Source organism: Ochotona curzoniae, unplaced genomic scaffold (assembly GCF_017591425.1).
Source record: "Ochotona curzoniae isolate NIBS_2020 unplaced genomic scaffold, NIBS_Ocur_1.0 contig_1014, whole genome shotgun sequence".
Lineage (NCBI taxonomy): Eukaryota > Metazoa > Chordata > Mammalia > Lagomorpha > Ochotonidae > Ochotona > Ochotona curzoniae.
In genome coordinates this window covers 47,940,508-47,966,584 of record NW_024464920.1, presented here as the reverse complement: position 1 = coordinate 47,966,584, position 26,077 = coordinate 47,940,508, and the positions used below count along the sequence as shown (strand labels likewise).

Sequence of the window (26,077 nt, the reverse complement as noted above, 5' to 3'; positions counted from 1 at the left end):
CCGAAGGCCCTCCTTGCCCAGCCCCGGGGACGCTCCAGTGCAGGGACCAAGGACCACCTGCCGTCCAGCTGGGGAGGCCAGATGTCCCCTTGAGACTTGATGGGGGTCAGAGCTTCTGCAGACAAGCACGCTGGAGCTGGGTTGTACGGACCCAGCATCCGGAGCGCTCTCCTGGCCATGGTCACCAGCTTAAACGCTCCAGAGAAGGTGATGGCCATGGCTGACCCTGTGCAGGGATGAAGACGCTGAGGTTGAGGCCCCTGCCCAGGCAGGCCTCCTGCCTCACAGGCAGGCATGCTTCCCCCCGCACACCACGGCTCTTTGCCTACGCAGTGAGAAACCCCCACCCCGGCCTGTTGGTGTGAGGCTGCAGGGACTGGGGACTTGTCCAGAATGTGGTGTGCCAAGATGCCTTGGCAGGGAAGGATGTGGCCTGCACGTGTCAGTTGTAGGGGACGTATGAGCATCCCTTGGCAGGCGTGCATGGAAGCTGGTTCCAGACCAAGGGGCCCAGCCTCTACGCCAAGAGCCACCCCCATCCCCCATGGCAGTTTCTGTGGGTCCACCCGTTTGCACTGCTGTAACAGCCCCGAACCCTCCCCCAGGACAAGCACAAATGCTCCACTAGAGGTCTCAGTGCACAGGAAAACACTTCCAGGAGGGCTGATCCTCGAAAAGTCCAGGCAGATGAATGGGTTGGGGTCCTCTCTCCCCTCTCCTCCCCACATCTCGTCAGCCCAGTCTGGGCACCCCTCCCTCAGGTACAGGTAGAGGGGGTTCCGGGGTATTTTGAAGGCAGAGAAGACAGGGTTAAGAGGCTGGAGGCTGTGGGCAGAGGACAAAAAGGCCATCCTGGCAGGGCTGGCCTGAGTGTTGAGTATCCCCTGGCCCACCTGCTATGGGGAGTGCGGGGACCCTTCAATACAGCCGGACTTTCCCAGGACCCCAAGCCTGATCTCTAGCTGAAATGTAACAGAAGCAGCCCCTCAAAAGCTGCTTGTGGCCCAGCCACTTACCTGCTTTGGGCTGCAAGCACAGGTGTATCGAGGGCGCAGAGGGCCAGGTAAAGGCACTGTAGGAACCACATGGGCAACAGGGCGGCCTGGTACATACAGGCCAAGAGCGGGGCACAGCAAGGCCGGCTTCTGATACTGGGGGGTCTGGACCAAGGGCCCGCAGGGATGGGCCAGGAAGGCCATAGTCCGCAGCACCTCCTGCCTAGGGTTCTGAGTCTGGGCGAGGCAGGAAGGCACTCAGCTTTGCTAGGACTCAGAGACTCACCCTCTTCTCTTTTATGCCATCAACCTCTTGGGGGGACCAGAAGCCCCAGGAAGCTCGGGAAAGGAGAAGCCAGAGGCCAGGGTCATCCCCAGAGACCTCATCCCATGGGGATGTAGAAAGGGCGGGAGCCCTGGGGGGCGGGGTCAGCACAAAGCTGAGCAGTTCCCAGCTGTGTAAACAAGGCACCCGGCAGTGCGGCTTTGGGGTCATCCTGAGACGATCTGGCCCTGAGGCCTGAGTGGGTCCGGGAGCCACACCAGGTCGCAGGGAGTGGCCTGGGCTCTATACAGCACTGGATAAGGCAGGTCGGCATCCTCAGGCCCTGTAGCTCAGCAAATGACACAATTGCTCGTCTTGGCAGGACTGGGACTTGCTTTACCTGTGGAGACACGGGCACAGAAGGCCTAAGTGAGAAGCGTGGTGGATTCATCAGCAGCCCCTGCTCCGTGTGTTGTCCACACCGCACCATGTCCGGGGGGAGGCTGAGGTCGCCCACTCAAGCTGCCGATTGCAAAACCAGGCCAAGTGGGCACCATGGAGAGCTCATGCCCTGGGGGCCTCTGCTGACACCCCCCACCCCACCACATGTGGGCAGGGCCAAAGGGGGAGGGATCCAGACGCTGGAACTAGCAAGGATTTCAACGTCTTGCCAGGAGGTGGCACACTGGTCACTTGGAGTGTCACAAGCCCTCATGGGTGGCCAGAGCTCGCAGGACCAGCCAGGGCAGGACAGAGGCCCTAGCTGCGGTGACAGCCGAGGATGAAGCCACTCTCCCCGCCCAGGCCTCCACCGGGCACTTTCTTTCCATCTTAAGACTGATTCTGCCCCTATCCCGCAGGTGTCAGGCCGTGGTGGCACTGCGTCCTCCCAGAGCCCAGCTTCGCAGGCTGCCTCTCCCCCAGTGGAGGCTGCCCTGCCAGCTCTTTCCTGCCACTTCCTCTCCGGGCAGCAAGGGCTGTATTCCCTTGGCGCTCTGTGCCGCCTTCCCAGATCACTTCAGCTGTGAATTCGATTAGGGTGGCACCCGCCTCCTCCTCTGGGCCATTAGCAAGACAGAGGCCCTGATCAGGGCCGACGCAGAGCCCAGCGCCTCCCAGCCCCTGCGCACCTCCCCCAGCCCCCAGTTTCTGCTCCTATCCAATATCTGGACCACAGCCTGGTCCAGGCTGGCCAGCATGGAGTCTCCTGCAGTGGCTCACAGAACCCACCGTGCCTGCCTGGAGCTGGGAAGGAGGACGGGTCACCTTGTGCGGTGGCACTGAGAACCGGGTCCAGGTTCGGCTCTTAGGTGACCAGGCTCTGCCGTGCTGGAGCCTCTGTGCTGCCCCTCCTCTTTAGCTGCTCATCCTGCCTGCCCGGCCTGCTAAGCAGATGCCAGGTGCCTCCCGGGGGGCGGGGGGACAATGGCAGTTCGCAGCCAGGTAAGTAAATCAATCCTGGTGACCTGGTCATAGGAGGAGCAGCGGCTTCGGCCCAGTTTCTCCCCACACATTCCTACTGCAACCGGAGCTCTTCCCCAGGGGAGAGGAAATCGGGCTTCAAGGGGGAGACCTACAGCAGGGGTGTGGTGGGGGACAGGCTGCAGGACTGAGGACCTGTGCCTGCTCGGCGGAGCGGGGACACAGCTGTGCAGGCCACAGAGAGGACGCTGCCTCTTCCTGTGTGTGCAGAGGCTTCACCTGGAAGACAGGACCCTAAGCGGTGCGTTCCCCCAGCCTCTCCCCCTCCCTCTCAGCTGGGGGGGTTTAGGAGGCTAAGTGGTGCTGACCACTGACCTCTGACCCTTTAGAGGCTGACCGCCGGGGTCTCAGGGAAGTCTCAGGTGTGAAACACAGGCAGCAGGCAGATGGCTGTGACTGTCAGCGACCAGCATGTGTCTCCCACGGCTTTGGAAGTGCAGGGTTGGGTGTCAGGTGCAGTACCTGGAGCCCCCTCTCCTCATCTGGACATCCCTGAGCCCGGGCGGGGGCTGTTGCCCTGTCTGGTTCTCCCCCATGAGGTTGGCTGATCCAAGGATCCACTGGGTGGCAGAATTCCATAGAAATGCAGGCGTCTCCAAGGCAGACTCTGCCCAGGAATGGACTCTTTCCTGCATTTTAAATGACTGCTCCCAACCGGTTCTAATCCTGGCAGCCCTGCTTCCCAACCAGCTCCCTGCTTGTGGCCTGGGAAAGCAGTTGGGGACAGCACAAGGCATTGGGACCCTGTACCCACGTGGGAGACTTGGAGGAGGCTCAAGGCTCCTGGCTTCAGATCAGCTTAGTTCTAGCTGTTGTGGCCACTTGTGGAGTGAATCAAGGATGGACAATCTTTCTCTCTGTTTCTCCTCTTCTGTATATCTGACTTTCCAAACAAACCAAAAAAAAGCCCCCAGAAGCCTGGTCTGTCCAGCTTCCCAGTGCACCTAGCATGACAAAAGTGCACCCAGCATCTGCCACTAGAGGGAGCTATGAGTCTCTAAAACACGAGCAGCTCCCCCATCTCCAGCTCAGGGTGGCCAAGGTTGCCCCCCTGAGGCCACGCCTGGGCTTATGGGAATTTGCGTGCTGTTTGACAACTATATCCTCCTTATCGAGCGATTTTACAGGCTGTCAGCTCCCAGCCTGCGCTGTGTGTCTCTCTTCTCACCATGCTGTCATCGACCCAGCTTCGCTCCCAACAAGGGGGCTGTGGAGACAGAGCTGGTACCATCTGAGAGCAGGGACAGGGAGGGGCAGCCTCAGGAGGCCCCCACCCAGCAGCCCTCTTGTCCTCCACAGGACGGGATAGCTCTGGGCGTGTGGGGGGACGCTGTGTCCCAGGGTGCAAGGTGCAGTGTGTGGTAAGCAGGTGCCTGTCCCGATGCTACTCCAGAAGTTTACTGTAGGAAGGGGAACCCCCTCTCCTGGTTAGGGGACAGAGGTGAGAGCCCCAGAGGACAGGGCAGGGAGGGGGACTGCGCGAGGGGACGTGCAGCCCAGGGCCCGATGTCTGTCCTAGTTTATTCTGCAGGAGGAGGGAAGGGATGAGGCCGGGTAGTCCTGGCTGTCCTGGCAGTGCACTCCTGCCCTGCCTGGCCCCCACTCTGTCCTGTGTCAGGCACCTATGTCAGGTACCCTGGGGAACAGCTGCCCCATGACACAGGCCAGTTATGGGAGTAAGGAGCTGTCCAGGGGCAGACACTGAGGGAGGCAGCAGAGGTGGCACTGGATGCTGAGGTGGGGACTGGACGCGGAGATACCAAGGACAGCTGGAAGGACAAGACAATGGGACTTGTGTTTCTATGGAAACAGCATCTCAGGGCGAGGGGCTGAAGGAAGAGCTTTCCCTTCCCTCCCCATGAACAGCCCAGTCCAGCATAGCCTGGTCCAGCCCAGCCCAGCCCAGTCCCTCCCCCTGCCATGTTCTCCATGGCAACCTGCCTCCAAACAGAGTGTGTGTGGGCAGCGGCATCCTTCCCAGGGGCTTCCACCCAGAACACGGGCCTGTGTGGTGCCCTGGCCCTACTATCACTCTCCAGGCCCCCATCAACTTCCACCTGCCGTCTCCCCACCGCAATGGTTTGCAGTGAGGACACAGGCAGGGAGGGGAGTACCCATGCCGGATCTAGGTGAATGCTTTCGGGCCTAGCAACCCCACTGTGCCCAGAGACACCTCCCCCCGACACACACACACACACACACACACACACACACACACACACACACACACACACACACGCTCTCTCTCTCTCTCTCACACACACTCTCTCACACACACACACACTCACACACACACACACTCTATCTCACACACACACACACACTCACACACACACACTCTCTCTCTCTCACACACACACACACTCTCTCTCACACACACACTCACACACTCTCACACACACACACACACTCCCACACACACACTCACACACACACACTCTCACACACACACTCACACACACACTCACACACACACACTCACACTCTCTCACACACACACACTCTCTCACACACACATACACTCACACACACACTCTCTCACACACACTCACACACACACACACACATACACACTCACACACACACTCACACACATACACGCTCACACACACTCACACACACACACACTCACACACACACTCACACACGCTCACACACACACACACACTGCTCTCACCTTAAGAAGTGAATCTACCTGACCATCAGCATACCACGTGTGCTGGGTCGTCAGCTGAGGGGTGACCTGGCTCTCCTCCCACTCCTAGTTGGGGCAGTGCTTGGTCTGTGGGGCCATACGGGCCCAGGGAGGCCTTGGGCTCTGCCCTTCTTGACTCGCCGTGTCCCTCTCAGCAAAGCCCCTCTGCACAGGAGCAGGTGCTGCGGCACAGTGGGCTAGGCTCTTGGGATGTTTCCCTCCTGTACTGGAGGGTTTGAGTTCAGGCCCCTCTGTTTACAAGCTAGTTCCCTGTGAAGGCAGCAGAGGACACCCAGGTTCTTGGGCCCCTGGCACCAACAGGGGGAGACCCAGATGGAGTTCTAGGTTCCTGAAGCCTCTCTCTGCACCCTGCTTCCCTCCACCTTTCAAGTAGATGAGAATAAATAAATCCCAGCACAGAACCCCCTGCCTGCACCTTCCGACCGCAGGAAGCCAAAGTGGGGAAGGTGACATTGGCAGACTGCATGTCGCTATGGCCTGCTGAGCCTGCTCCAGGGGAGATCGGAGGCCAGGACATCTGCTGGGGACCCTGGAGGACAGCGACAAGGATGTTGCTGCCGTCTCAGAGGTAGGCAGCATGGCAAACCGGCTCAGCAGAAGCATGGAAAGCCAAACTCCCTCCAGAGGATCTGGGGAGAGTGGGTGGGCCAGGGCAGGGGGCTGTGTTTGGCCAGGTGTACAGCCTGCCGGCGGGTGATTAGGCCCAAAGAAAGGCTGGTAGAAGAGCCCTTGATCAAAACCAGGGGCCGTGCCTCTGAATTTCCCACGCAGGCACACATGCACACTTCGCTGAGTCACCGGGGCCGATCCGACTGCCCCTTGGTAGCAGCACTGGGTGCTTTCCGTGCCCCAGGACACTGGGTGCTCCCCAGTGCAGAGGGAGCTCAGAAATACAGTGATTCAGTTCAAAGCCACAAGCTTGGGTCGCCAGGCCCTCTTGGATACGCCCACTGGCAGCAGGCTGGCCCTCTTGCAGACAGGAGGTGGCGCCCCTGGACAGGGCTGGAGCTGCTCACCTGAGAGGTCAGCACCATTGGGACTCTCGCTGGGTCTCTTCCCCATCCGGATCTCCTTGTCAGGGAAGGTCTCGGCGGAGCCGGCTGTGCCGTTGGGTGCCGTGGGCCGCTTGCCCCTCTGGCTGAACCATCTGCTGCCGAAGCGCTTGCCCTCCTTGGACGCAGTGGCTTCGCCGTTGGCAGCCTCTAGCTTGCCGTTCCGGGGTCTGGACTTCGGGTCCATGTGTGACTGGGCGACCACCCTCAGCTCCTCCACGGGGGGCAGCACCTGCTGCAGTGTGACCAGGTCATTCAGGAAGTTGTGCAGGCGCTGGGACATCTCACCGCCACTGCCGCTCTCCTCCTGGCCCACCGGCGGGCTGCCAGCCTCCCGCTGTTGCTGGGCGGCCCAGCGCATCAGCTCCCCTGGTGGGTGGCGACTGCCTGCCACCAAGGCGTACTTGGGGTTGATCAGCTTGCGGGCTACTGTGGAGGAGTAGTTGAGGCCCAGTCGGCCGGGGCCTCCCGCCAGGCCCAGCTGCCGGTACAAGTCCACCTCCTCGGAGATGGCATACAACTCCCGGAACTCCACGTCGAAGGGTTCCACGTTCCGTCCCGTCAGGAGGAGGAGGTGATTCCTGTCTACGTAGGACGAGCTCCACGTGAACCTGGGGACACAGAGACAGAAATGCAGTGCACGGGGTGACCGGCTGGCAGTCAGGCACCATGCACTCTTCGTGCCCGCTGCCCTCTCAGTCCCAACCCAAATCCTGCTGTTTCCCCCACTGGGGCTGGGCCTCCGAGGCCAAAGGCCAGGCGGGTAGTGGTGGCAGATGCTGGGAAGGGATCTGGAAGTGCATGCATGTTTTTTCTTTTCATAATGTGCACTTTTTGCTGGTAACAACTTGAAACACTGGGCCTGGGGACCGGCGGCACGCATCTGATGCCAGCAAGAGCTGCCGCCCCCGTGTCGGCTGTTGGCCCTGCTTTCCGTTCCTCCCCGCTTCTCATCTGAATCATGCCAGCACGCTCAGGCTGTCCGGTCACCCTCGTGCCATGTATGTAGGGTCCCTCTCCTCGGCCGCCCTGCGACAGTCACGGCCCCACGCTCCCAGTAACTGGCTCTTCAATGGAAGGGCTAGCCACATTCCCTCTGCATCTCTCACACTCAGATTTCTTTTCCAGGTTGGACCTGTTCTACTTTCCACCTGGCTGAGCCACACCAGCCTCCAGACATTTGCTGCTCTGTGAAAGAGGTCCGTCATTCCAGAAGAATCCACTGGCCACGCAGCCCAGGGAGAGAAACTGGGCAGGAGGCTGCATGTGGCCGGGTGGGGCATGGATAGGATTGCGAATAGAGGCCCAACTCACCTGTAGGATCCGGTGGCCACCTCGTCACCGTCCACCATCAGGAACCTTGAGGACAGGGTCCCCTTGATTTTCCCCATGGGCGTATAGAAGCCCACGCCTGTCACGGAACGGACACGGATGTTCTGTTGGGGACAGGAGAAGGCGCTGTCACCCCTGGAGGGTGGGGCAGGCCAATTCTTAGCTTCAGCAGATGAGCAGCTCTCTTGTCCCTGGGCACTCCCTATTGGTCCTCAATGCCCCCTGCTTCCCGTGGCCTCATGCCTGGGACTCCCTGTGGTCACCAGGTCCTGCCCTGGCTGTGGACATGTTGACGTGGCTCCCACCTACTTCCAAAGCTCCCTGAAAAAGGACCACGGTCCTGACTTGGAACCCCAGAACCAGCGGAGGGGTTGCTCACCCGAATGCGGAAATCGGCAAGTTCCAGGCCCTGGCACATCTCCAGGAAGTATGGGACCCCGGCCTCATCCAGGATGATGTACACGGGCACCCGGCGCTTGGAGGCGGCATCGACAATGTCCTGGAAGATGTCTCTGTCGGTGAAGAGGTCCATGACCACAGCGATGACCTGCATGGGGAAGGGGCACAGCTGAGGGACCCTGGGATCAGCAGGGACGTATGTGCCTGGACAGGTCTGGAAGAGGCGCAGGAGAGCCAGGACACAAGGCAAAGATGCCACTGGGGCCCCCACATTCCACCCTGGAGTGCCTGGGTTCAAGTCCAGGCTGCTGCTCATTCCAGCTTCCTTGCTCACATGTGCCCTGGGGGTCTAGCAGACACGTGGACTGGGTTTGGGCTTCAGCCCAGCCTGGCCAGGGCCATTCGCTTCGAGAATGACCCAATAGCAGAGGGTAAGTCTTTGATTCTCTCTGCCTCTCAAAGAAATAAAATCGGCAGACACACAGAAAATCACGAAAAGCCACCACCTGCACCATTCCTGGCAGTCTCCCTGTCGCACCCACCTGAACCCAGCAGACAACCCTGAGAGCCGAGGCCATGCCTCCCCCACCCCGCCCCTACCCCGCCCCTACCCCGCCTAGGGCTGGGGAAGAGCATGAGTGGCAGGGCTGGGATTTTCCAGCTGCTCCTCAGAGGAGGCTGTGAGGGCACGGCTCGTGCAGAGCCAGTAGTGGGGGGGTGGGGGGAGCTGCCATTCCCACCCCTACCGCCAGGGCGCAGGGGGCGGGCTGGCTCCTACAGGCGGGGACCTGCTGGAACAGCACTTTCTCAGCACGCCCTGGCGTCTGATCTCTCTTCAGCTGTGCACAGCTTGGCTGCTCCAGCAAAGATCTGGGCAAGGCTCCAGTTGGCCAGGATTCCCCAGGCCACCAGGTGTCCGGTCCCTCCCGCCCCATCCCCAGGTCCAGGTTGCTGCCAGGCCCCTTGCCTCGTGCCAAGTTGATCCTGCTAGACCTTCCTGGAGGCCAGGCCTCCGCGGCCTGACGCCCTGGGCTGCAGGCACATCCCTTGTTGGCCCCTGCATGGCTCTCACCCCATGATCTGTGTGATATAGCTCAGGGTCGGGGAGGTTTGGTCTTAACCTCAGCTCCACCCCTCGTTATTTCTGTGACCCTGGGCAAGCCCATTAACCTACATGAGCCTCTCTTTCCCGTCTGCAAAATGGGGTTTCCCTAGCTGACACAGCCTGTCCTCACCAGCAGGTGGCTGCTTTGCACCAGTCTGCCCTCCATCACAGCCCAGTGTGGACGCCAAGGTCAGACATGCCAGGCCTGGTCCCCCACGGGGACCCCACAGGGACCCCACGGGGATCCCAGCTTTCTTGCAGTTAATAACAATAGTACTTGTCTCAAAAAGGATGCTATAAAGACTTGGTGTGACAGACCATGCACAACTCTGAGCACTGTGGTCACCTCGTGCTGCGCTGTCCCAGGACCCCAGCCCCACCTCGCTGCTCCTCAATCCCTAATCAGGTGGGAGTGGCAGCCAAGCCCCCGAGCGGGTGGAGGAGGACGCAGAGCCAGATCGGCCATGATGCTTGCACCCTGGGGTGAGTCCAGCCAGAGAAGGTAAAAAAGCCTGAGGAGCTGCACAGGTGACGTGTGACGGGGGAGGGAGGGAAGGATGGGAAGGACTTTACTGACCAAGGTGTGCTGGGGAGAAGAGGGTCTCTGGGCACCAGGGGCCAGGAATGAATACACACAGCACTGGGCTGGGCAGTGGGCACAGGCTGAGCAGTGGGCACTGGGCTGGGCAGTGAGCACAGGCTGGGCAGAGCCGTGCCTGCCCAAGGGTGGACTCCTTTCCTTGGTGACCCCCAGCTGCCGCATGCCTAGCAGAGGCTTGCAGGGCGAGGTCTCCACAAAGGCGATCTGTGTGTGTTACGTGGGTGGGCCACCATGATCAGCCACACGGCCAGTCACTGCTCTAGGTGCTTCTGCCAAGCGGTTTCTGGATGAGACTAGAGAGGTGGGCAACCCTCCTCTGCACCATGGCGGGGCCTTCTGCGATCCACTGAGATTAAGGGCTGACTGGAGCTGCCATGAGCCAGAGGGGATCCTGGCCAGCCGCCGTCTGCCTTGCACAGGGCTGGCAACGCCTGGCCTGCAGCCTGTGGGCGGGCCTGGTAGAGCCTGGATCCACTTACATCTCTACTACCCCAGGAAACAGGTCCTCAAATCTCTGCGACACACATGCTGATTCACACACCCCGCCGGACGGAGAGCCCAGCAGAGCCCAGCAGAGCCCAGCAGAGCAGGGACATGCTGATACACAACCCCCCAGCCGACGGAGAGCCCAGCAGAGCCGCTGAGCCCGTACAGAGCCGGGCGGGAAGCTGTCCTGAGTGTGCGCACACCCCACCGTTCCGAGTGCTTTAGGTGCATTCTCTGATTGGATCTCCACAGCCGCCTGTGTCGAAGCGCTGGCATTCCCATGTCACAATGAAGGAAATCAGCATAAAGAGGGGCAAAGGCCAGTGTCCCCAGCCGGCATGTGGCAGAGCAAGACACTCGGGTCTACGTGACTCTACAATGCTGTGAGGTATGCTGGGAAAATCAGATGAAAAACACACTCCCAGGGTGGGGCTGGCGCCGGGGGGTGGAAGGAGCAGCAAGAAAGCCAGTGTCCCAGGCTGGAGCATCTGCAACCGAGTCCTGCCTCTGCTTCCGGCCCAGCTTCCTGCTAATGCAAACCCGGCCTGAGGACTTGGATCCCTGTCACTTGTGGGGAATATCTGGACAAAGTCCCTGGTGGCTTCAGCCTGGCCCAGCCCCGCTGCGGTGGTTATCTGAAGAGTGAACAAGCAGGTTCACTCGCTCTCTCTCTCTCCTTCTTTCCCTCATATGATAAAGATAAATAAAACCCTTGCTCTTGGCAAAGGTCAATAACCAAGCCAGACAAACTTATGGCTAGACTGACACACAGAAAGGAGATACAAACAAAATTCTGAGTAAAAGGGGGAAAATAACTATGCGGATACTAGTGATGTGTGAAAAACTGTTAAGACAAGTTATACCTTAATGTTTTAAGATGCAAATGACATGGATAACCTATCGAGACAACAAACTAAACATAGTACATGACAGTCAAGTAAGAGTCCGCCTAGGAATAGAAGATGATTCAACATCAGAAAATATATCCATGTTCATCCATAACATTTAAGGGAGAAGGAAATTATATACCATTTTTTAAATCTTTTACAGGTTTTCTTTAAGGAGCCAATGCGGTGGAATAGCACGCTATCCTCTCCTTATGGTGCGGGCATCCCACATGCGTGTCGGTTTGTATCACGGCTGTCCCATTTCCTTCCTTTTTATTTTCAATATTGTTTACATACTTGAGAGGGATGCATGCCCACGTGGGTCTCCAACTAGGGTGGGGAGGGTCAAGGCATGAGGAGTGTGAGTGGCACAAATGCTTCAGTTTGTTTCCTTCTGTGTCCATAGAGGTGGAACGGGAGGAGGCGACTGCTCGCTAGTGAACTACATCAGAACTGGGGATGGGGACAGTCATTTGATGATGTGGACAGAATGTTCCGAGGGTGCTACTATAGCTGCTCTGTTTCTAACCCAGTTCCCTGTTGACAGCCTGGGAAAGCAGTGGAGGATGGCTCAAGTCCATGGGCTCCAACATCCATGTGGGAGACCTGGAAGAGGTCCTGGCTTTGGGTCAGCTCAGCTCCGGCCGTTGCAGCCGTTTGGGGAGTGAACCAACAGGACGGAAGATCTATGTCTCTTCGTCTTCTTCCCTCCCTCTTCCTCTCTGTGATTCTTTTAAGTGAAATAAACACATCATTTAAAAAAAAAAAGATTGTGTTTATTTCAAACAGAAATAGAGATGGGGGGAAGAGGGAGGGAGGAAGAAAGAAATATTGTCCATTTGCTACTCGCCAAATGGCCACAATGGGCCAGGCTGAAGGCAGGAAATGGCAGTTGCTTCTAGGTCTCCCATACAAATGCAGGGCCCAAGCACTCGGGGCTTCTGCTGCTGCTTTCCCAGGCACATTCGCAGGGAGCTGGATGGGAAGTGGAGCAGCCACTAATCAGTATCCCTTTGTGAGATGTCAGCATTTTGGTCCATAACTTAATTTGTTTTGCCAGAGTACTAACCCTAATCTTCATAACTTTATATTTGATAAAGCTAGGTCTCCACTTGTGAGTAAAATTTTCAGAAATCTGAAAGAGGAAGGAATCTTCTGTAATGTGATAAAACTCACATGGAACATTTAAGAGAGAAATTTGAGCAATGTTTCCTGGAATTCTGGGAAGATTAAGGCCCTAACATTCCTGTTCAGCAGTACTGGTGGTCTAACCAATGCAATAAGGCAAGGAAAAGAAATAAGACGTGGAATTAGAAGAGACAAACTCCCAGGACTTAGAACTGATATTATTTCCCTTGAAAATTGTAGAATCGGGCCTGGCGCCGTGGCGCAGTGGTTAAGGTCCTTGTCTTGCACGCCCAGGATCCCATATGGGCGCCGGTTCTAATCCCGGCAGCCCCGCTTCCCATCCAGCTCCCTGCCTGTGGCCTGGGAAAGCAGTCGAGGACAGCCCAAAGCTTTGGGACCCTGCACCCGAGTGGGAGACCCGGAAGAGGCTCCTGGCTTCGGATTGGCATAGCATCAGCCGTTGGGCTCACTTGGGGAGTGAATCATCGGACGGAAGATCTTCCTCTCTGTCTCTCCTCTCTGTATATCCGCCTTTCCAATAAAAAAAAATAATAAAAACAAATCTTTAAAAAAAAAAACAGAAAATCGTAGAATCCAGGAAAGAGCTGAGAGAATTAAGAGAAAGACTGTAAGAGAAAGACTGTCAGTTACAGAAAAACAAGATCCATTCATGAAGGCAGCTTAAGCAGGTGGTCTTTTTCTAGGGATACTTTTTGAAAATCCTGTTAAAGGATGATAAAATACATGAATAAATGAAGAGATAAATTATGACAAATTTTGCAAATTTCCATTATTTCCATATTAAGAAAATCCACAGCAATCCCAATCCAAGTTCAGCCAATGTGTTTGGAGGAATTCAAATACTTCTAAGATGCGGACGGGAAAAAATAAAAGATCCACAAATACCTGCACCAGTTTTGAAAAAAAAAAGTCCCTAGGGGAGACTTGATAGGGTATGATACACTATGCAGAGGCATGTGGCAAGAACTCAGCTAAATGGACCAGGGGGACAAAGAGAACAGAGCAGAAGCAAGCCATCTCTCTCTCTCATACACACACACACACACACACACACACACACACACACAAATTCTATGTGTGGCAAATTCTATGGCTCTGAGAAAGGCTATTGCTTAGCAGATATAATTGGTGGAAACTGGCTGTTAAACACAAAGAAATTCCAGGTGGACCAATGCCTCACCTCATATACTAAGGTGAATTTCAGTTGGGCCAAGTATCTCCATGTAGATAAAACTTAGATCTAAGAAATACAGGAAAATATCTTCATGCCAAAGAACAAGCAAATCTCTCTCCTAAGGTTCCAAAGGCATAAACCATCAGGCAAATAAGTAGGATGTAAAAGAGGCGTGTGGCATTTGGGGTGTTTTCCATAAAGACATCTGAGATAAAGGTAAGTGATACATGACAATACCTATGACTTTGAGGAATTCATCATGTGTATGAGACCCCTGCGAGCCAGCAGGAAAACAATAGGAAACACGTTAGGAAATGGGTAAAGGATTTGAGCAGGCAATTTCCAGGCCCGGACGCAGACATGGAGAAGTGGGCCTCGCTGGAACTCAGGACAGAGTCGGGGCTGGGATGCAGCACCCACACACATCACAGTGCCTTGGGCTCCTCTGCTTCCCAACCAGCATCCCTCAGGGGATGCTGGTGGAAAGCTCCAGCGGCTGGGTCCCAGCCATCCAAACGCAAGTCCTGGAGGGATTTCCTGGTTCCTGGCTTCAGCCTGGCTCAGCCTGGGCTGCCATTTGGGGACCATCAACCAGCAGGTGGACGATCTCTCGGCCTTATAAACAAAATGAAACTTACAAAAAAAAAATCTTAAGAAAGCACAGGAAATAGGAGAAGTCGCACTAAAAAGCAGACTGTTGGGTCATCCTGACTGTGACTGGTGGGGACAGGGTGCCCTTGCTGTTGGGGGCGGTGGGAGCGCGGGCGCAGGTAGAGCTTGGTGGACTGAATTTACAACTGGAAGCCAACAAAGTTGCTCCTGGTTCCAAACATCAGGAAACCTCCTCTATCTTGGCTTGGGTCTATAGGGCACACAGGAACAAAGACATGGGAACGGCACAGACACCTCTCTCTCTCTAAGACTGAGTAGGGAGTATGCTAGAACGTTCTATGGTGGACAGAGGCCAAACACTGCTTCTGTAGGCAACTCAATTGGAAAAGACAGAGAATGGGTCCTGTGGGTGGTGATTGTGGCACCAGCAGGTTCATAAGAAGGGAAGACCATGCAAGGCCCAGGGCTGCCTGGTGACTCTGCAAGAAGACACTGTCATGTAGCCACCACCAGGAGTTTGCCAACTCTCTCTCTCTTCTGTTACACCGTCCGGCCTCGGGCACTGCGGTGCTAGTGACAGAAAACAGCAGGTAAGTGAAACCAAAACGCACCAGAGTTAACCCTAACATACATGGTTCTCTTCAGAGCACTAGGGCTGCCACCCCCTCAAGGTGCTCCTGTCTTTCCCTGAGGGCACCTGAGGCCACTGTCTGCTGCCCTCTGGCTCCCCAGCGTTCAGCTCAGAGCTGGCTCTGGTCACCCAGCACTGCCAGACTGGTTCTCAGATGCAGGAAGCTTGGCACTGGGTTTTGTAGTTGACAAGGTGAGCAGGGCAGCCAGCCGCCTGCCCCTCTTGCCCTACCCTCACCTGCCCAGGGCTGCGAAGAGAAGGGGCTTGCAGGACAAAGTGCTGAGAGGCAGCCATCTGTGTCACTGCCAATTAAACAATGAAATATCTGTAGTCAGGGAATCAATTGCTGGCACCGAGACACCCGTGTCTTGCCGTGGAGGAGAGTGATTATGACCCTGCGCCGTGGCCTCTGAGGGCCCTGCTTGACGGTCAGCTCGCAGCATCCAGCTGCCCACGTAGTGACTGAGACCATGACCCACCACCCCACCATGATCTGGGCCCGCACCAAGTCCAACGCCAAGACTCCAGATGGAAAACCAGGCTTTAACACAGGGCAACAAGGGGCTCAGCACCAGAGAAAGAGGCTTACTGCACTTGTCCTCCGCCCTCCAGAATTCTCCTCTGGACAACAGAAACAAGGACACAGGCTCTGCAGCCCAGCTGTGTTCAGGTGCCCATGCCCACAGAGCTGACTGCCGCTGGGTCACATCCACCAGCCTGCCTCGCACACACATCCTCTCCAACATCTGGGCTGCAAGCCTCGTGGGTCACTGGGACATGAGGTCCTGCTCCCACCACACACCTCCTGTGGGTCATCTCCTTGCTGTTCCCACTGGTGGCGCTGCCCCGGCCCAGGCCCTTGTTTCTTTTCAAATGTCTGGAACAGTTTCTGGACTGGTCTTTCCCACTCCATCTCTGCCTCCCCCTCTTGAAATCGACAGGCTGCTGTCATGGTGAAATGAGTTAAGCTGATGCTTGCAGTCTCAGCATCCCGTAGGAGCATCTGATGCAAGTCCCAGCTGCTCCGTTTCCAATCTAGCTCCCTGCTAATGTGCCTGGGAAAGCAGCAGATCATGGCCCAGGTCCTTGGGCCCCTGCACCGTGGGACCCCCCAGCTGAAGGTCCTGGCTCCTGGGTTTGGTGTTGTGATTATTTGGGGAGGGAGTGAGGGGATGGAAGATTCTCTCTGAAGCTCTGCCTTGCAAATAAATAAATCTTAAGAAAACAAACAAACAAACCACCTGGCGTTGGAAGTGCCTTAGGGTTGGCTCCTTTGCACCTGCACAGAATGACCTCTGCCACCTTGACATGAGCCCTCCCCACTGAGCGTTCAGGCTACAGAATCCTTTGCCAAGTAGCTGCCCTGTGTACTGTGGAGCACTTGGCGAAAGCCCTGGGCTTGGTCCTCAAGCCACCAGCAGCACCCCTCTCAGGCAAGGGGACCTAGGTTGTCTCTGGACACTGACCAATGCCTCCTGGGAAGAAGGGAGTGTGGGGATCCCCCCTGTTTCCACCATGGCTCAGGCAGCTTCAGTGGTCCTGCTCCGCCCCCTCAGCACCTCTCCCCGCCCCCGCCTCCAATTCCTCCCCACTCACCCCCTTGGCACTCTGATCCTCCTGCTCCACCCCTACCTCATCCCCCTGCAAACCACCTGTGCCTCCACCAGCGCCCAAGAGTCTGGACTTCGCCTCACTGGTGATGCTATTTCCTCTGGCACACGCCTGTGTCCCTTGTGTCAGGCCATATCTGCTGCGAGTCCTTATCCCCTGCCCAGACTGTTCAGGAGGACAGAGCCTGGCTGGTTTCTTGCAGATTCTCAAACCAGAGCCAGTCCTCCACGTCTGAGGAATGACTATCAACGCGGTGGGGATGTTTGGGAAAGGGAGGACCTGAATTTACTCACAAGCTTTTTCTGCAACATCCCTAAAAGTGACCCCAAATGAGGTGGACAGGGCGGGCTCTGACCTGCCACCTCTAGCCAGCTCCAGGGACACAAAGCCAGCATGCAGCAGATGGGGTGAGAGGAACAGACAACCTTATTCTTCTGCTAGCTCGTGCCTTCCAGCGTCTGCAAACATCCCGACCTCCAGCCCTCTCTCACCCAGCTCCATGGGGTGAAAAATCCAGACCTCACGAACCCAGCAGGGTGGCAACCCCCTGCCCTTGGAGGTGTGTGCCACGATGACGGAGGGCGGTCATTTCTCCAGGGAGAGCCTGGGGAAGGAACTCAGAGGCCATCCTCTGACCTGCAAGTGTAGCTGCCTTCCCCCCGAGGACTGCTGGGAGGCTGCAGTGAGGTTGTGCCACCAAGTCCAGGAAAACACTGCACGGTGAGAGGGGAGGGGCCGCTGGGGTGAATTCCCCACATCTTAAGCTTTAATGTCCCTCGGGCTAGGGAGGCAGTGTGGGGCCAAGGGCGCTGGGTGGCTGGAGAATCACCTGGGAGTGGGGAGGGGAGGGTTGTGGCTGGTAAAATGCAGAGTCCACGGCCTTATCCTCGAAGGCCTGGGTGCAAAGGGCCCAGGGAGAAGCATTTTAACCACACTCCCCAGCCCCCTCCCATACCGGAGGTGATGTGGATGCAGAGAGGAGGTGGGTCACCACGAGGCACGGGCTCGGGTTTGGAACAGACGCCACACCAGCTGGAAGCAGGAAGCCTGGGGCACAAGGCTGCGGTGTTCTCACTTGAACGCAAGGACGTGGTGCCTTCATGGGACGCTCCGAGTTCCACGTCAGACCATCCCCCAGAGCATCACTGCTGCTTCCCGGGATTCGCAGTCCTGTGTCTGTCAGGCACGAGAGGGCGTTTCTGCCGTCTGACCACGGGGGTGGGGGGCAGCTGCCTGTCCCTCCTTCTTGCATGGAAGAAGTGAGACACCAGATTCTAATCAAAACCCTCCCAAAGGAGGGGGCTTCCCTCCACAGTTGAATGGCAGTCCAGGCTTTAGTCCTGGCCCTCTCCCCTCTGGAGGGCCGTGCCATGGGGGCCCTCTCACAGGGTCCTGATCCCTGCCCTGACCCAAGCATGGCACCTGTGTGGTTGGCCAGCCGTGGTCCCACAGCTGTGTGAGCAGCCTACACAGTTCAGGCTCACTAATCAGAGCTCGTTAAACACCAGATGCGCCCCGGTGTCGTGGCAGCATCTGCAGCCTGATTCTGTCAGGGCACGCTGTGGCCTTTTCTCCCAGAGTCCCTGGCCTTTGGCTCCTAACCTAGCCTGTGTCCCTGCTGTGCCCACAGTGGTTTAGGGCCTGACCATCGGAGCCCACGAGGCCTGCCACTCTCAATGCCTTTACCTTAGGGGCGAGGCTGAACGAAGGGGCACCCGCAAAGGAGGAAGAGGAGAGACGGCGCTCGCCAGACAAGGTCACGCACTCAGCGTGGAGAGCCGCCCGGACAGACGCTGAGCTGGCCTTTCCCCAAGCTCGGCAGGTGTTAATGAGCGAAGATGATCGAATGGAAGCTCATTTTAACATTAGCTTAAAGCCAAACTTAATAACGAAGATAAATCAACCGTTAAAACACAAATCATCCCAGTGAAGATACACAAATGATTTCTGGAATAACTGGGGGCCTTCAGTTTCCGACTTGAGCTCAGCACCGACAACGCTGGCCTGAGCTGGCAGCCCGGGCAGCACCTGGGCAAGCAGTGTTACTTTCGGAATGATCCATTGGGGTGAGCCACGTGGAGCTGGCAATCTGCCCTGGGGGCTGGGATGCAGCGAGGGTGACTGGCAGCTACAGTAAGGTGACGTCATCTATGAGGGCTTCCCCATGGAGGCAGGCTGGGCGTGCAGGAAGGGGTCCAGTTGGTGCAGGCAGTCAGGAGGTCAACCGCGGCAGTGTCCACCTGCCTCCAGGCCCCAACAGCCTCAATCTTTCAGCGGCCACGCCAGTCTTTGGGCATTCTGTGCAGGTGCGCCAGCCTGGGAGCTGGCCCCAGCGCTCCTCGGCAGCTCCTGTCTGCCAGCAGCACACCCCAAACCATTGCCCTCTAGAAGAGCAAAATGAAATAAGGTCTTCATTGGGGCTGGCAACTGTGTAGCTCTAAGGGCTCAACACACAACAGCACACCCCATTCCTGAGCCGTGTGCATTTTCTTTTTGGTGTCCCCCCACTGGGCTGAAAGCAAGATCTACGTCCTCATTTATAGACTTGGACATCAGGTGCACAGTAAGAGCTTGAGCCAATGTGGGGAATCCCCAGGTCACCTCGGTGTGGGGGTGAGTGGAGAGGGGAGCTAAGGACCATCACAGTGAGTCCTTGAAGCCCCCCTGCAAAAGGGTAAGGGGTCCTGGTCCCACCTCTGGCCTATCCCCTCCTGACCCACAACCTCCCACGAGGTCAGTCAGTGAATGACGGAGAGGATGAGCTTATGGATAAAGGGCCTGGGTGGCACCGATGCCAACAAGAGCCAGCGGCTGTCTTCCAGGCCTGAGATTGTGGGATTGTTATGTGTCCACGGGCTCCACAGATTTCAGAAGAGAAAGGAAAGCAAACTGGAGGCTGGGCTGATGGGTGCTGGAGCCAGGGAGGGGCAGGGATTCATGGTGACTCAGCCTTGGGGAGAGGCAGGGGATGGCTCAGCCAGGGCAGGCAGTCAGCCAGAAACGTGCCCTGCTCCTCCTCCCCTCCCTTCTCCCAGCACAGCCTGGAAGGCGGCCCCAGAACAGTTCTGCTTTGTGCACACTAACAAAGGGGGGAGAGGCCGACCTGGCCACCTGCTAACATGGAGCAGTGTGGTGGATGAGGGGTGCCGGGCTGGGAACGCCCTCAAGGTTTGCCAAGCGATGGGGGACCTGGAAGTGGCCACGAAGAGGACAACACAGATTCCTGGAGACTGCCTACACTCAGTGGCCCTGTGCTACCCCCACTGGGCATGAAGGGCCCTCCTCTCTCCCCCGTTGGCCTAGAAGGGGGCAGCCAGCCAGGGTCCAGTCATGCATCTGTCTGTATCCACAGAGCCTTGTAGGGTCCAGCTGATGACACATTTGGAATGTTCTGGAAGGTGTTTTGGAGGTGGCCCCAGAGGACAATTCCTCCCAAGGTACCCTGGATTTAGAGCACAGGATACAGGCCTGGGTACATGTCCGGGGGCTTCCTTGCCCTTCCATGGCCTTTGACTCTGCAGATGGCTGTCCCCCAGATGCTGAGGATGGGGCGCTGTTTGGAGTTCTTGCTGCCCTACTTCCTATCCAACTCTCTGTTAATGCTCCTGGGAAACCGGCAAAAGATGGTCCAAGCACCAGGACCCAGAGAAGGAGCCTGGCTCCTGGTTTCAGAATAGCTCAGCTGTGGCCGGCGCAGCCATTTGGGGAGTAAACCAGAGGATGGAAGACCCGTCTCTCCCCCTCTGTCTCTGTAACTCTGCCGTCTCTGTCTGTCGTCTCTGTCTGTCATCTTCAGGAACAGATAGAAATCCCTCATATCTGCTCACAGTCGCCAGCTCAGGACTTGTTCTCACCACCTTGCATTACACCGAAGGAGCAATGTGGCACCAAGTACTCTGTTTCACAGGTGCAGACGTGGTGGCCAAGCAGAGGCAAATGACCTGTCCACGGTAACCAGACAAGCACAGGGGGCCTCCTGGCCGGTGTCCCCTCCCCGGACGGGGGACTCTGCCTGACAGATGGGTCCTCGTTAGCAGACCGAGCACAGGCCAAGAAATGGCTCCGCACTGTCCCCACCTTCTATTTTCCACTCTGGGAAAGCAGTTTCTGTGACTCAAAGTGCTGGAAGTCAGAGGAGCCGGAGAGGAAGCTGTCCAGGGCCAGGGTCATCGCAAGCACTCACCACCCCATCCCCACCCGTTTCCTGGGGCCCCTCCTCCCAACCAAAGCTCTAGTCCTCCGAAGAGATGGACCCTAGGGAGTCTGCCGGGATCACCCGGGACTCTGTGGGCTGGCACAGGGCAGCTGGCCAGGCCCTTTCAAGGGCTGCATGCTCATGTGGAAAGGATCAGGGAGGCGGGGCAGGGGGAGGTGCCTGGCTTAGGAAGGGGGAAGTCCTTGCACTTTTTTGCCAGCAGCACCCCCTCCCCTGCCCAGAGCACATCCCACGCTGAAGAACTGGACTCTCAGAAACAGGTGCATAGCTGTCCCCACCAACCCCCACCACGGAAGCATGGACAGGCAGGATGAGCAGGGCAAAGGGCAGTTCCTGTTGCATTCCAGGGAGGAAAGAGGTGGGAGAGCCCTCCCCAGGAGCAGCTCCAAACACTCCTGTGTCTCATCTTCTCCCCACCCCCTTAGAGAACTCCAACCTCCTGGGAAGAAATGCAGCCACACTCCTCCCACCTGCTGGAGATGGAGAAGGGGGCAGTTGTCACCTGGGATAACTGACATTCAGGGGACTCCTTCACTTCCAGCCCCTCTCTGGTTTTCGAAGTTCTGGATTCCCATTCCAACCATTGGGAACCTCGGCTGGCCAGTGGCCCCAGCGGAACGGAATCCAGATCTCTCAACTGTGAAGTCTGTCTTTCATTTCTACTGCTCAGGAACCCCAGCTCCCCAGCCTAGGGACGGAGCACCAAGATGGTGACGCTGCAGAACCCAGGCAGGTGGGGCACGCAGGCCTCGTGGCAGACGCCTGAACACGCTGGGGCAGGCTCACCGGAGGGCGGGAGCTGCCGCGGGGCCCCGGTCCACCTCATGAGGCCAAAAGCCTGGGAGCATCCAGAGCTTGTAAAACGGAGATTGTACGGAACAGTGGTTTGCAGAGGGTAGCAGACAAGGCACTCTCAGATTTCATAAACTCATCAGAGCTACACAGGGCCAGTATTATGACTCAGCCTGTGACACCCGCATCCCATATGGGCACTGGTTCAAACCCCCAGCTGTTCCACTTCCAATTCCATTCCCTGCTAATGTGTATGGGAAGACAGCAGAAGATGGCCAAAATGCTTGGGTCCCTGCACCCATGTGGGAGATCTGAATATTGGTGGAGTTCTGGGCTTCTGGCTCCAGCCTGGTACAGCTCCAGCCACTGCAGTCATTTGGGAAGTGGAGCAGCAGAGGGAAGTTCTGCATCCTCCTTTCTCTGTCACTCTTTTAAACAAATAAATAAAATCAATCTATTACACATACAGGTTGGCTGATACATTTGGGATGGGGCCCAGGAATACAGGGGACAGGGGTCAGTCTTTGAGGTCAGGTGCCAGCAAGCAGTTTTTCTTACTGGCAACACTTCATGTGCCAGTCCAGAGGCCTTAAACGTGCACACAGCTGGCCGCAACGGAGCCTGAGTGCAGGGGTGGGTGGATGAGCAGCTGGCACGTCATGGCATGCTTCTCGCTTCGTCCAGACATGTCTGCAGACAGGCGCTCAGCACCTCAGGGACCTCCTGGGCCCAAGTTAAGAGCTGGGCCGGTGCCTGCCTGCCCCCACCACCCTGTACTGCCACCATGGTGAGTAAGCAGCCTGGCTGGCTACTGAAGGGCACAGCTGCATTTTATGGGCCTGCTTTCTACTCAGGTGTGTTTTGGCACTCAGTAGACCTCCAAATATTTGCCTGGTGACCAAATGGACATAGAGACTTTCTAAGGCATCAGTTCATCCCAACCAGACTTGCCTGGTCTTCAGATGACCCAGGGGTCAGGCTCAGTCGCTCCTGCAACCCTCTTGGGAGAAGGACCCAGGTGCCAGGAGAACTAATGCCTTCTGCACCCTCAGGACCTCAGGGCCTCTTTTCAAGGCTCCACCCTGGGGGCCCTCCGACTGTGAGAACCAAGGCTGCCCCGGGATCCATGGTTCCAGAGATGGGGAGTGGCCTAAGCACCAGCAAAGCACCTTGCCTGCCAGTGTGGCACAGAGAAGCACGCACCCCTGCACCCTGGAGGCACCCTATTCACCCGTGGTTGAATCAGACAAAAGACATCATTCAAGGACACTGAAATAAGCAGGTCACTCAGGGATTAAGAACTCAGCCCTGCACCCCACAGATCAACACAGCCCTGGGTCCCAGCATGGCTGGGGAACAGCTCTGTGCACGCCTGCTGGTCACGGTCCCCTGCCCCTTCTCTGATCATATAGGCCAGTGTCTCCCAGGCACACCCCTCTTCCTCCTTATTCCCAAGGGCCAGGTATGGGAGCTCCCCCATGTCTGTAGTTACGGGCAAGCCCTGCCAACAGTCCCTGAACCTTGCTTCCTGTTTGTCAAGGGGTTGGCACTGCGGCTCCTGAGGACGAAGGGAAGCTTAGGGTTTCTTGGTGGGCCTCCAGGGCACTCACTTCTCCAACCCCTCCCTAGGCTACCTGCCGGGCAGCACAGGAACTACCTAGGCGCCTGGCCTGCCCCTCCTCCCAGCAGGCCAGACTCACTGCAAACCAGGAAACTCCCTCCCTCGGGGTAAACACGGAGGGGGAAGCAGCCAATTTCACTGCCACACAGGGTTCCTTGCCAGTTGGACTGGCCAAGGCTGGGCGGGGAGACAGGCGGTGGGTGAGAAGGTGCGGTGTTTAGAGCAGCAGCCAGGAACCCGTGTCTCTCCGCCCTGCCCCTTGCCTCTGTGTCCTGTCCACCTCACAGGGTCTTTGGAGAAGCACGTGTCGTTGGGACAGGAGGGACTATGGCCGGGGGGACTGACCCCGAGGGCTGGGCAGGTATGTCAGCCCAAATGGGGTGATCACTCACCTGGGACCCTGGCACCAGCTAGCGTCCCCCAGGACCTAGCTCTGAACCCAAGTCCTGGCACTCCAGGTGGGACTAGAAGCCCTAGTGGCCTTCTGGAATAGGGTACTTAGCAGGTCAACTCTCGCCCTCAGCCACCTGCCCCATCGCTTCAGACAGCGGCACAGGGTGGGACAGTCAGAGCTGTGGTTACATGGCTACAGGCAAAGGGCTTCCACGTGTGATTCCTGGCCCAGCCTAGGTGTCCTCAGGCAAGTAACTGAACTGTTCAGAATCCTGATTTTTTTTTGCCTCTCTCTCCAAAAATACGGAAAATGCCTATCTACCACAGCAGAAAAGGCAGTCCTGGGCACAATGGCTGGCACAGAGGAAGGAGAAAATAAACGGAGACTTTGTTGGCATTACCGCAGGAGCTTGACCCCGACCCCTGTCGCCCAGGCCGCTGGGTACTGCACCCACTTTCCATTTCCTTCCTGGAACACTCAGTCCAGGACACTGGAGAGTCAGGCTGGACTTCTCAGGCCTGGGGTGACATTGTGGAGGAACCGACGTCAAAGTCGCCTGTGGTCAACCACACCCTACACACCTGGAAACTCTGCTCAGGCACCCCTAGCCAAAGGCACAGCCTTAAAAACCATGTCTCCCCTACAATCCAATGCCCAACCCCCACTCACCCGGAAACACACGTCCTCCCCTCCAGGCCCAGCAGCTGAGCCCAGCAAGACGCAGGTACACAGCAGAGTTCAACATGGCACCGCTCTTCGTGGTAGCCTCTGGAGCCCCTAATCCTGGGCCCCAAAAGATGCGTGAATATGAGCGCCCCGGCTGTGGGGTGGGGGTCTCCCAAGGGGCAGGGTTAGCCGCACCTCTGCACCCTGTAGCAACCATGCCTGACACCCCGACACACCTTGTAACCGGTAGTCATCCTCTCTCCAGAGGCCCCACCACTATGGCCAAGACGGGAGCGGATGGGGAAGGGTGGGGAGGGGGCGGGTGGGCCTACCTTCTGGGCCTTTTGGATCATCCGTCTGACCACCTGCTTGAGGTGTGGTGCCTTCTCCTCCTTGGGCGGGTGGGTGAAGAGCGTGACGCTGCTCACGCCGCGGTAGAAGCTGTTTTCCGTCCAGCCCAGATCCAGCGGGGGCACCTCGGTGTCCGAGCGGTCGGGCCAGTAGGCCAGGGACTCCTCGGGCTCGGGCGCGGCCTGCGCGGGGGCCTGGGCCTTAGCCTTGGCCTTGCTCTTGCCGGCAGCGGGGGTGGCGTCTATGTAGGGGCTCCAGGCGGCACGCAGGGCCTGGCGCTCGGGGCTGGAGAGGAAGTCCCGCAGCTGCTCCTTGCCCAGCCGCTCGCGGTAGGCCTGCTCGCCGCCGGTCAGCAGCGCCTCCAGCGCGGCCCGCCGCCGCTCGCAGTAGTAGAAGGCGGCCTGCGCTTCGGTCACTCGCTCGTTCACGTGCGCCTCGTCCAGGCAGCTCAGCTGGGACTCGGCCATGGCGCCCCGGCCCGCCGCGGCCCCCCGCGTGCACCGCCGCACCTGGCACCGCCGCCGAGGGCGGGGCGCCTCACCTGGCCGCGAGGTCTCGGTCCGCCCCGCAGCCGCGCGCAGGCCAATCCGCGGGGCCCGAGCGAGGGCGCGGCCGTCGGGCAGGCAGGGACAGCCACGCCCGCTCCGCCCCCAGACTCGGGGGACCCGGGGTCTGGCCCGGGCCCGGGGCGGGGCCACCGGGAGATCTCCAGTGCGCGCCTGCTACCCTTCCGGTGGGGAAAAAGGTGGGCCCCTCCAGGGCGCGGGGCAGGTGCGCGTTCCTTTTGACGCGCGGGGCGCTGGGGCGGGGAGGGGGGTGTCCCGAGCACATGTCCTAGGCGGGCGGCCTCTGGGACCGCGTGTCTGGCCCCTCCATCCGCTAGAGCGTTGTCTGGAGGCTATTGTGAGGGTCATGAAGTGGAGGCGGCTGATGTTCGCCAGCAAAATGCACAAGGAATGCACAGCTCCCCACCCACCCATGTGTCCCAGTTTCCATATCAGAGGCCTTGAGGGGCTGTCAGCCCTATGCCTTCACTATAAAAATCTCAAATATATAATAGCCACCTGAAAGCAAAAAGAGTGGCAGCAGCGGTAGCAGACTTTCAGCCCATTTTAATTGCAAATGGTGTGTGTGTGCGCGCGTGCGTGTGTGTGTGTGTGTGTGTGTGTGTGTGTTTGGGCACCCTGGGATGCCACAAGCCTCATTACTGTATTAGTGATGCAAAATATACGTGTGGGCCCCAGGAAGGAAACCGCGCACGCACACACACACACACACACACACACACACACACACACCCCAGCGACTTCAACATTCGCTCTCCTTTGGATTAACTACAATCTTCTTAGCCATTAACATATTATTTTGTTCTTGCATGGCTGTACAATTCGATTCTCCACATTCAGAATATTTTCAGATCATAGCAACCAAGGGTTCCCATTTCGCTCATGCAAGGGTGTAGCACTTCAGAACTGGAAGGAGCTTTGGAAACCCGTCCAACCCCCTTATTTCCCAAATGGGGAAATTGTAGCAGGGAAAC

General features: G+C 57.6%; 1 protein-coding gene across 1 annotated transcript; it reads right to left on the bottom strand.

The window, feature by feature from the left end:
- Positions 1–1,599: 1,599 nt before the first annotated feature.
- FAM83F (family with sequence similarity 83 member F) lies at positions 1,600–25,004 on the bottom strand. The gene is made up of 5 exons (XM_040991269.1): positions 24,519–25,004; positions 8,222–8,389; positions 7,825–7,946; positions 6,475–7,121; positions 1,600–1,660 (listed from the first exon to the last, which is right to left on the bottom strand). Exons 1-5 carry the CDS (start codon positions 25,002–25,004, stop codon positions 1,611–1,613), a joined length of 1,473 nt encoding a protein of 490 aa, XP_040847203.1. The 3' UTR covers positions 1,600–1,610.
- Between the last annotated feature and the right edge of the window lie 1,073 nt (positions 25,005–26,077).